Below are 11,872 nucleotides of genomic sequence, written 5' to 3' on the forward strand. Positions count from 1 at the left end.
ACGTGTAATTCTCAGAGGTTGGACTCTGGGACTGGGCCTTACACTCACCTTCATTCACACGTATGCTTCACCTTAACCTTTGACAGTGGGCATGCCTGACAATTGGTGCTATATTCGATGTCTGCCATGGCCAAAGTTGCTATGGTTTATGTTTTGCAGATGCTTAGAAGGAAGGAACACGGGGAAATAAATCTTCTATTAGATTAGCACATACTGGGTTCACCAACTGCCTCTCACAACCTCTCTCCAAGCTTGGTTTCCCTGGTTTGTGCCCAGGTTACCTGCCAAAATAATCCTTCTTCCCCATTTTGAGGTCTGGTGTCAGGAAGGGACCCACTTTGCATCTATAGACGTGATTTGATTGGCTGATCTCTGCACTGCAACCAAAATGGAGCAATGGAACCAGAATGCAGATCATCAACACATGACATTACATCACGCCAGTCAAAGTGAATGAACGCTTTCTTAAGGGGCCTGAGGAGTTACTATGTTCAAAAACCAGAGAAAGCGTCTGAATATTAATAATAAAGTTGCTTTTTTTAAATTAGGTACAAAATGTCTGCCGCAAACACTCAACCTCTTACAGCCTTGATAAACGAAAAACAAAGTTCTTGCAACATGAAGCTTATTATGTGTCTTTTTTTAAAAATCACAAAAATGCAATACAAGTGGAAGAAGAACAAAGTGAACTCACTATCTCCTCTTAATTGTTCGGTCTTCCTGAGATGTGTAGAACATGTTTGAGTGACTGATTTTTATGGGTTTTTGTCATTTTGACCTCCTGGGAAACAGCAAACAAGAGTGTTCACTGTTAGTTACAGGTGTAGACAACTCAGTACCTCAAAATGTCTCTTCATGGAAATCTTTAGCCCTGAAATGTAATGTCTATTAAGTTTTACATAATGTCGATCATCTCTGAGAAGTCAGTACTCATGATGCTTTCTATATTTGTTGGCACAATCTCACACAAGAATGTATGGCTATTGATATTCCTGCTCACTCCTACCCTTCCTAAAAACTGAGGCTTTTAAAGCAAGTAAATTGAACTGTTGTTTTTTGTATTTCAAATGTCTTGGTATGCTTGTTGTAGTTCATAATGGTGTATATTACATCAGTTTTTATTTATTAAAATGTTTAAATTTTCCAAACATGACTTTTCATGTTATTGATCAAAATGATTCCTGTCATCTGATGCAAAACTCTGTCATTAGGAAACCTTTTAGGTCCCAACGGCAACGACATTTAGATGAATAAAAACGTAGGTGAAAGCACATTTTACACTACATTTTACCTTTTTTTTCCCTTAAATGTATATACAACTTCTTAAGTATAACCTTTTATGACACCAAATCTCAATTAGAACACATTATAATGCCAAAATCTGCATTTCATACATGAATAAATGCCCCAAAATGAATAAATTAAGTCATTTTGAGGCCAGTTTGAGCTGCAACCACTTTTTGATAATTAAATTAAGAAAACTGGTTGTATTTGGCTCTTTAAAATGTACTAATATATAATGAGGTAAAATGATTCCGAGTTATACTAGTAATAATATTAAGTATTGTTGAGGAAAATAAAAATGGTCTACATTTCCATTGTATTCTGTTCATGTTGATCAGGAACTACTTAATATGAGGACTCTGCGGAGTGATTTTTGTGACGGACACTTTACAGTAGTCTGGCTCTACACGCACTTTTACCTCCTGCTGGGCGCGTAACTAGTTTTATGTCGTGATAACTAATTTAGTAATTAATTCTACAAAATAGCAGGATATATTAATTAAAGAATGTGCGATTTAGGACTGCAACGGTGGAAAGCAACTATTGACGGCTTTAATTGGCCGTGCGAGGTACTTTTACTCGCGACACCCATGGCACCACAGACGTCACGTGTCCATGACGATACCGGCCGGCTGCCTTTCTCGCGAGATCACCGGTTGCTTAGCCACCGCTGTCAACATCTCTGTTCATGATACAAACACCAGAGCTACGCTGCTTGTACGGATTCACAAGGAAAAGTGACGTTTTGGCACATACCATGGAGGTAAGTGCACCCACTAAGACCCTTTTACAACAGAACTTAACAGAGCATTATTGTTTTTGTTGGAAAAATAAAAAGTTATTGCAAAGTTATGGCAAACGTGACAGGAAGTGAAAATGCTGACCAGATGTAATTAAATGTATGTGGTGTTTGTTCTATTTTCAGCAAAAAATATAGGTCACAGATTGTCAATGTCCAACGTCAATGTCAAAAAATTACATGAGAATTTCATGTGTGATAGGTTTGACATACATCACAGTTTAGCCACAACAGTACTACTTCAAATGTTATGGCAGAGCCATATTTTAAAAGTAGTTCAATTTCAATCCGTTGTGTTAAATTTCAGTAATTCTCCAGGGCTTATTTCAGAGCTTGACACAGAGTAAGAAGGTGATTAAATAATTAATGATTCAATTTAAAAAAAAAAAAAAAAAAAACAGTAATCGGTAAGGCTGCACAATATTAGGAAAACCTCCAGTGTGCAACAACGTTGAATATTGTGATGACAATACTATGTGTGATAAAAACAAACAAACTTAACATCTTTGTGACCCTCTTAAAACATGATCTATCACTCGAAACAAAAACATCCTTTACTACCTGTATTGATGAAATAAATAAATAAAACCTGAAACCAGGTTAAAGTTTAAATAAATGTGAATATAATTATTCAAATCCATCACCTAATGTCTCTAATTGCAGTTGTTTAATCAATTATCTTCTCAATTCTCTGCCAACCAATTAGTTGGGGCATGAGGGTGTTGCAGTATGAGGGGTAATTTATTTCATTATGCAAGAATTAGTGACATCTAATGGTGAGACTGCATATTACAACAAACAGGGCTCCTCCGCTTTCCCCTTTCTTTCCCAATCGTGTCAGAAAACTACAGTGGCCTTCACATACCTGGAAGGATGTTGTTGTTCTTTGTTTGCGTAATAAGCCTCTGCTTCCAAATGCAAAAAACACAGGCTTGTCTGTTCAGGCTGGTGTAGAAACATTACAGCAAAGTTGGCAGCCCCAAAATCTTTGCCTAAAGAACATATAAAAGGCCTTTTTTTATTACAAGTCCTACAAAACTACATTTATAGCAATTTAAGTAATCTTTATTGTTTTATATGCACATCTACTGCTAATAATATTGTGCTTAACAATATACTGTGCAGTTTAATCCATCACTGTGATGTGAGCAACTCTGGCTCTGCCTTTTCCTCCAGGGCACAGGGCGAGAGGCAGAGGACCAGGCCGAGTGTTTGGAGGAATTCCAGCTGGTGCTCAGCGAGCTGGCTGGTGATCAGAGCATGGACAAGATCCGGGTAGAGTACGAGAAGCTCATACACGCACTGCAGAAGTCCCGGGAAAATGAAAGGAGGCTGATGTCCAAATGCAGGGAGCTGAATGCTGAGATTGTGTCCACCTCAACTAAAGTTGCAACTGCTCTCAAACTGTCTCAAGAAGATGAGAGCACAATAGCTTCACTGAAGAGGGTGAGTCTGCAAAGTAACATGCAGTGAATGGTGTCTGTACATACAAAAAGTAAATAAAAAATCAGACTAAAACAAATAAAATCATAAAAATATGATTAAATATAAATAAGAGACTGGTAGTTCAAAGTGCACGAGCTGCAAAAATGCAGAAATAAAGGTGTAGGAGGATCATTTTACCCTCTTGACTCCTCAGATTATGTTGATTTTCCTAAACCTTCCCTCTGCCTACACTCTAGGAGCTGGATAAGGCTTGGAAAATGGTTGATGTGGCTCACGATAAAGAGAAGAAGGACAGAGATACCATTAAGAGTTTAAAAGAAGAGGTTGCCAACCTGACAAAGATTGCTGAACAGCAGACAGACTCCTCAATGGACCAGGAGCAGAGGTATGCCTTTGGTCCTCCTTCCTGCACTCTTATGCAATTCATTGAATGGTTACTGTGGGTAAAAAAGAACGAAATGTATGTTGTTTTTTTTCAGTGAAATACTAAAAATGACCGAACAGTTGACTAAGGAGCGGGATCAGCTGCAGGCAACTGTGGAGGGTCTGAGAGAGCAGCTGAACAAGGCAAATGTCACCCAGCAGGAGACGGAGGCGAAGAGACAGAGTGCCTTAGACAACATTTCTATGGTAAGAATGGAGACTGATTTCTAATGTAATTGTAAATCAATGGTAAAGAGCATCCTCTTCTTTTTTTCCAGCCTTTATTTGTACAGGTAATCTCAGACACAGACAGATTGAACAGTAACGTATGGTCAGGTAAAGTGCCAAGTAGAGGCATATATACACTACATACTAAAAAGAGAAACAAGTTTCTAGAGTCTCTCTGTAGTGCTCTTAAAATAAATTTCAATTTCTCTCATGGGATTAAGATGGACATCTGAAAATCCTGCTGTAGCATAGTCAGAGTTAATTAAAGGAGCAGAGTAGGAGAACGTCCTTTTATTGAGCTTGGTGCGTACTGAGGGAACACTGAAGGTGATGAGGACCTGGGAGTTCCTCGTGGTACCAGCGCATTGATTGTAACATTGATATAGCTGAAGCCAGTGGAGATCTAAGTTCTTCACAAATAAAATGATCCTTACACTCCCCGGTTCTCGCTTTGTCTCAACCCAGCTTCAGCAGGAGCTCCAGGTTCAGCAGAACGAGATTTCCCGGGAAATGAGGCTGAAGGAGAAACTGGACAAGGAGGTGAAGCAGCTGCATGTCGACATGGAGGCCAAGATGGGTGACATTAAAACTCTGAATCAACAGGGCCAACGGGCCAAAGAGGAGCAGCTGAGGCTGGAGCAGCAGCTAAAAGAGCTAAAGGTGAAGAACAGAGTGGGATTAATACTCTTTCCAGTGTATGAAACCATACATTTTATAATGTTGTTTTGTGTACTCGCCTCATGTAAATAGTTCACCCTCACCAACTATATCAAAACAAAATTTTGTGAATCACATACTGTATGTTTACTGCACTGCAGAATGTAATACATAGGGTTTTTTTTACCCCGCTCACTGTGACAGGTCCTGAACGAGAGAACTACCAAGGAGCTGGAGCAGACGCAGGTGAAGAACACCAAGCTGCAGCAGGAGTGTGAGCAGCTCGCCTCACTCAAAGAGCACCTGTCACTGGAGAATCAGCAGAGAGCAAATGAGCTCAAGGTAGGAGGTTCAGACTCACATACAGTATATATTTGTCAAAGCAAGAGGAAGTAAGGTTTGATTTAAGGCCACAGTAGTGGAGGATGTTCACTCATGGATGATGGGAATGTGCCCTCATGAGCCAATAGGGGGTGCTGCACTGTCACATAATCAGCAAGTCAGAAGCAGGTCCATTGTGTTTTGTCTTGAGTTGTTTTACCCCCATATTTTGCTGAAATGTGACATAACATTTGAGACATAACCTCAATACGATGAGTGACAGGACAAAATTAACAAAGGAGTGAAACGCTGACCGTACAGAAACACAATGGGACGGATGTTTAAGGATTTGGAAAAGAGACAAAGTGGAGGACTAAAATAGAGACAAACATTTGCCCCTTTTAGAAAAACAGAACCAAAAAACACAGAAGAATCCTGGCCAAGTGTATTTGAGCTGTTGGTCTCATTGGACTGTACACGGCACCAGTGGAGAGAAACAACTTTTAATAGAAGAAATCTATGTGCTCAAAGGTGTGCAGCATCTGCCTCAGCTGGTTGGGGTGAAAGGAAAAATGTGGGACAGAGAAGAGGCGGGTAACAAAAGGGGTCTCAGGACATTTCTAAAGACAGTCATATTATTTTTATTGTATTATATAAATGCATGATTGTGCTATAATGCGTTGTAATAATAATAATTATTATTATATACGACTCATTTACATCACAGGTGAGGGACGAGGAGGTGACTCAGATGCGACAGGAGATTGCCAAACAGACAAAGACGAGAGAAGCCATCCAGAAGAAGCTCCACCATATGGAGGATCAGAAAGCTGATGTGGACGTGCAGCGGGAGACACTGAAGGCTCAGATCGTTGGTCTGGAGAAAGGTAAGGGAGCTGCTCATGTCAAAACTTCTTCTCAGTGCCTGTCAGTGTGTCAGCTTCTTTAAACCTTAATGAATAAAGGTGCAAAATGAGAGCATATGATCAAAAAGCCAATAAAGAATAAAGAAATTAATTCCTGTTAAATTACTTAATGTTCCAAACCCTATTTTTTGGGATTTTGCATACAATTTCTAATGTTACAATGTATATATATATATATATATATTATATTGCTAAATAAATCTGTCTTTTTTTTCTACTTGCATTTTTGCACTTTATTCGTTTTTTTTGAGCTGCTTTAACCAGTGAATCTCCCCACTGTGGGATCAGTCAAGTTTAATCTAATCTAATGATTTATCATCATCTCACAGAACAATGTTTGTTTGTTATTTGCTTTAAGGATGGATCAGAGACTGCATCATTTAAGACTATATAATAGAACAAGGATATAATAAAACATAGTAAGCATACAGTATACAACCTGTATATAAATTATAGGTCTGTATAAGTGGTTTTACATTCGCTGGCTCTGTAACATCCACTGAAAGGTGTGTTTCACAGACACAAAGATGTCTTTTCCTTATAGAAAAATCTATGTGAAACGTCTTTTCTTCAGTGTAATGTTATTCAACCTCCACTTACAAGCTAATACCAAACCTCTCCACTTATGATCCCGCAGATCTGGAATCCTCTCAAAAGCAGAGTGAAGCTGACAAGAAAGCGATAGACGAGCTCATCCGAGAGCGAGACATCCTCAACAAGGTACATCCTCTACCCACGGGGTAGAAGACAAGACATCCCATCCCGTATTAATGCTACTCGGGCTTCACTTTTATCGACTCCTGTCCACAACTTGTGCGTGTGCTCGTGTCCCCACCCATCAACAGAACACGATCAAAGCGGCACTGTCGACTGAGAAACAGCAGAACCTCGTGAAGCTCCTCGAGCAGGACAAGAAGACGTTGGAGCACGAGATCAACGGATACCGGCAGGAGGCGCAGAAGCAGCGCAAGATCATCCAACAGCTGGAAAAAGAACGAGACCGTTACATCAACGAGACCAGCAGTCTCATGCAGAAGGCACGTTACGCAGAAGAACCAGCATAGTGGATTTCATTATTTGTTAAAAGCTATGATTACTATATGTTGGGGTTTTTTTTTTTACAGGTGCAACAAAAAATGGGCGACGTTGAAGTTCGAGAGATGGAGATATTTGACTGGAAAAAGAAAGTCACTGAGGCGGAGTGCAAACTCAAACAGCAGGAGAACCTGCTGGAGACTGTTGTGGCTGAACGGAACCTCTACAGCAAAAACCTCATCGAGGCTCAGGTAACAGTGATACTGTTGTTACCCGTCTCCTACAGCTGATCCTCGAATGTACCAGCTAATTATGAAGCATGTACACAAATAGTTTTTGTCCTAAATGTCATCGCTTTAACGATTGTGGATTACTTTTAGGCTGTTGACCAAGGAGGTTATGTGTGTTTTCAGTGACATTTGTTGGTTTGTTTGTGTTTCTCTGTAAGCAGAATTATGCAAAACATTTTTTGTTGTGTAGTTCCTTGTTTTCATATTCTGCATTTTATTTTATTTTATTTTATTTTATTTTATTTTATTTTATTTTATTTTATTTTATTTTATTTTATTTTATTTTATTTTATTTTATTTTATTTTATTTTATTTTATTTTATTTTATTTTATTTTATTAATTCTGTCTCCCTCTGTTCCAGGAAGAGATTGCAGAGATGAAGAGGAAGATGAAGACTATGAACAACCAGGTCACACGGCTCAGAGATGAAATCACAGGGAAGGAGATGGCCCTCGCCAAAGATCAGCAGGAGTTCAAGCGCTTAGAAAAGGACAACGAGTCACTCAAGGTATGGTTCTTAATGGGGTGTGGTCTCCAAACCCCTCATCATTACTGTGGATCTTTATAATATAGTATCCTCCTGAGGAAACATCACATCCTTCCCGGGTGTATTAACATCATATTAATTTCATTTGTTGGACATTGTCTTAGCTGGCGCCACAGGGAACCACCGACCCACTTACAAACCAAAGAGGCTTTTGTGCTGTGGGGCCGTGGTTAGTCACGTCAAGCCACGATCAGCAAGGAAAAGTCGTTTACCTGTACATCACATTAAGCTGCTTACCTTTTTTGACAAAGTGGTTGTTGGCAGGAATGTAAGAAAAATAGGTCAGTAAATACAAATGTTTTTGGTTACTCTCTATTCTAAGCTCCTCCAAAACAGTTGAGCATGGACACACGACAGATGGTTCAACTCCTCCATTTCTGAAACACACTGCCAGAACTGCCAATAGAAACGCACTCACTCTCTGAACTGACCTGTGATTGGTCAAGGTCTTCAGTCATGGGAGAGACTTCCCCCAAGGCAAGAAACAGAACCTAGAGGAGGTGTAGAAGTCTGGTTTTCTCATAGATCACTTCATTTACACTGTACTTCAAGGCTATTGTGAAATGATTGATCCTTAATTACAAAAACATGTTGCCTACCTACACCAGCCTTAGATTCTGTGACATCCATCGTTGTGCTCTGTTCACAGGGGGAGCTGCAGTCCATGAAGCTCCAGCTGGAGGAATCAAAGCAGCGTGTTGAAAGCCAAAAAGCAGAGCAGCAGAAACTGCAGAAAATTATAGCCGACGCCGACGCAGAGCAGATCCAGCAGAAGAAACAACTGGAACAGGTAAATGGAATAGAAGGAGGTAAAAAAAAAAAAGAGTTACAGAAACTGTTTTGACTATTTGTTGTTGAAATTTCTGGTCAGGTGGCCAGAGAGCGAGACAGTCTGGGAAAACAGCTGCTACGCCGCAACGACGAGCGCGCCCTTCTCTACGAGAAGATCAGGATCCAGCAGTCGATCCTCAGCAAGGGGGACTTCCACTACAACCTGAGGATGGAAGACGTGCGTCTGCTCAAGTTGGAAGTTAAGAGGCTGCAGCGCAAGAAGAGCATCCTGGACAAGACTGTACCCAACACAGAGGACCTGAGGTAAAAGAGAAGTGGAAGTGGTCGTTTTCCTCAAATGACCGATTGTTGTATGTGACGTAAGAGTTGTCAAACACCACGGAGTTGTTGCGTTGCAGGCGGGAGCTCTTCCACCTGCAGAGGGAGCTGCTCAGAGAAAGGATGAGAAACAGCGTCCTTGAGGAACAGCTGAAGCCCATAAACATTCACCGATGGAGGCGACTGGAGGTGATGAACGTTGAATGTGTCCGTCTGTGTGTTCCAGCTGAAAGCCATAGCAGCTATGGCCTGTTCCTGTTGTTCTCTATAGCAGAGTAAGACACTAACAGCTCATAAATGACTAACTCTTACAGGGCAGCGACCCCGACAAATACGAACTCATCCAGAAGATTCAGTCTCTACAGAAGAGGCTTATTACGAAGACTCAGGAGCTTGAGGAACATGAACTGCTGCTACAGGTAAACAGTTGACACTCCTCCTTCTCTGGTGCTTAAACAAAAGCAACACACACACACGCTCTATCTTGTTAACAAAAAGTAAATAAAATATGATCAAAACTGACACAACCCAAACATTTGGGTTATAAAAATGATCTGCAGAGAGTTTCAGAGATGGAGAGAATGCTTTGGGTCAATTATCAAGTGTGAAACGAGTTTGTCTGTCCGTGCTCGTCTGATGAGAGGAGCTGTGATCCCAGTAATTAACTGTTTTACTGCAGGGTTTTTTTTCATGGGATTTGTTGACAATAAGAATTTGAATAAATCCAACGGTATGCACTGCCAAATAAACAAATAACAGTTACTAGACCCCAGGATACTGACAGGGGACACCAGGAACATGATATATGTTGTTGTACCTGTTCTAATCACAACAATAGTTTTTTATTTACTTTTATTTCACTTTTAATTCTTTACTGCTTCCTCACCCAGGAGAAGGAGAAGCTGTACGTGGAGCTGAAGCACATTCTGGCCCGGCAGCCTGGTCCAGAGGCAGTCGAGCAGCTGCAGCAGTGCCAGTGGGCCCTCAGGGAGAGAACTAAAAAACTCAAGGTGTAATGTAACATCATCATCATCACTGTCCTTCTTCCCTCTTTATTTTTTATATTTTTGTATCAGCTTCCATGATGCTCTGGTTTTCCCCAAGTCAGCACACAAATTTTTGTGTGCATTAACCCCCAAATGACTATTTAACTATTTAAATATTAACTATTTAAATAATATTATATTAAATATAATGACTTTTTAACAACTATTTAAGTTTTAACCCCTGAATATAGACACTACAATATAATTCCCACATCACTGATCTCAGGAAACCTTGTCAATTTTATTAAAGCAGCTCAGTAAACCCCAAATATCACACATCGAGTGCTTGAATTAGCGCAGGCTACAAAGAGATGTGTCAGACATGTTTATAGCACTGTAGTCATCATGTCACATGTGCAATTTTATCTGTGGAGGGAAAAAAAAGTACTAAAAAAAACATGTGAAAACCACAGGTGTAAATTATCAAATGAATGATGGCTGAGTTCCATTTAGCTTCCTAGCTTTAGAGTGTGCAATAGTTCATTGTTACACTGTCCCGACTTACGTGAACTGAACATGAGTCATTTCTAATGCGATCGTACCTTCTGAATTTCACAGGCGCTGATAGCAGAGCTGAGGATGCTGGATTCAAAGATGAACGAGCACAAAAGTGAGAACCAGAGATTGGCCAACGAGCTCGCGAACATCAAGAAGAAGTACCTCAGTCAGAAGAAGCTGCACAGGTGAGGTCCACCCGATCCTCGTGTGTTTTACCTCACATTTCTGCCAGTTAATAGTGGGACATACAGTACGTGTTGTGTGTTTCCTCAGTGAACACATGACCAGGTCCAAAGTGGAGCAGCTGGAACCTCTGCCCCAGCTGAGCAGCAAACCTCACTTCACTGGAGGAGGCTTCAGGATCGACAACCCTGTAAGAAGATGATAGATGAGGATAGAGATGAATATGTACTACACCATTTGAAGTGGACAGTATAACAGGGAAGCTGTTCACTTAGGCTCAAACAGTTGTATTGTGTGGTTGGACTTTTCACAGCAGTACAAGTAAATATAGTAAATATAGTAAAGCATAACAGAAATTGACAGGTTCCTTGTATGCTAAGTCCATATGTGCACCAGCGATTATCAGATATCAGTCAATGATGTTGTATATTTTCTTAAATTAAAACATTATACAAATCATTGCCTGGTTGTGTAACTTTTTATCGAAATGCACAGTGTGTTGAAAGTCAAAAACACAGATCAGACAGTGGATTGTGTTCCAGGCCAGCTTCCTTACCTCTAATTGTTTTTAGTGACTATGGTGGATCAGTGGTAGTGCAAGTCATCTTTCATTTGGAATGTCAAGAGTTCAATTCCCAGCTTGCTGCTCTACGTGCCGATGGGCAAGAGACTTAATGCCACGTCTTGACAAATGTGTAACAGCATGTGAATGTGAATGAAAGATGTTGGGAAATATGGTAAAAAATGGAATTGACTTATTATTTTTTGGAAACATTTTTTGGATTGTGAAAATCCATCTGCTGAATTAAATGTGTTTAAATCCGTATAACTTTTTTAAATGTTCTTAACGATTTAGACATGCTATGAGAGAACTATTAATTATTAAAACTGTTGCTCTATCACATGTCCTCGGGGTAAAGCATCAGTCACGGCTTTACTCTTGCTGTGTTGACAGTGAGCTGTGAAGTGAGACTTCTCTGCTCCTTTTTCCACCCTGTTGCTTCCTTTGCCACCAGCGTAACCATGACAACCAGCAGCTATCCATCTATGCAATGCTGGGCTGTGTGAGCGATGTTGC

General features: G+C 40.2%; 1 protein-coding gene across 1 annotated transcript; it reads left to right on the forward strand.

Annotated features, from left to right (window-relative positions):
• Positions 1-1,697: 1,697 nt before the first annotated feature.
• cfap58 (cilia and flagella associated protein 58) lies at positions 1,698-11,122 on the forward strand. The gene is made up of 18 exons (XM_058627690.1): positions 1,698-2,047; positions 3,260-3,529; positions 3,766-3,914; positions 4,009-4,159; positions 4,646-4,840; positions 5,042-5,179; positions 5,886-6,045; positions 6,722-6,804; positions 6,930-7,121; positions 7,209-7,370; positions 7,772-7,918; positions 8,607-8,747; positions 8,829-9,052; positions 9,148-9,256; positions 9,382-9,486; positions 9,958-10,077; positions 10,672-10,796; positions 10,885-11,122. The coding sequence occupies exons 1-18, from the start codon at positions 1,973-1,975 to the stop codon at positions 10,994-10,996; spliced, it is 2,658 nt and encodes an 885-aa protein (XP_058483673.1). The 5' UTR covers positions 1,698-1,972; the 3' UTR covers positions 10,997-11,122.
• Positions 11,123-11,872: the final 750 nt, after the last annotated feature.

The sequence above is a fragment of the Solea solea genome, chromosome 4 (genome assembly GCF_958295425.1).
Source record: "Solea solea chromosome 4, fSolSol10.1, whole genome shotgun sequence".
In the NCBI taxonomy this organism is placed as follows: domain Eukaryota; kingdom Metazoa; phylum Chordata; class Actinopteri; order Pleuronectiformes; family Soleidae; genus Solea; species Solea solea.

Coding starts and splice junctions, on each gene's coding strand:
- cfap58 (XM_058627690.1), top strand. CDS start 1,973: ATGATACAAACACCAGAGCTACGCTGCTTGTACGGATTCACAAGGAAA. Junction 9,257..9,381: donor ACCGATGGAGGCGACTGGAG/GTGATGAACGTT, acceptor TAACTCTTACAG/GGCAGCGACCCCGACAAATA. Junction 10,078..10,671: donor AGAGAACTAAAAAACTCAAG/GTGTAATGTAAC, acceptor TGAATTTCACAG/GCGCTGATAGCAGAGCTGAG.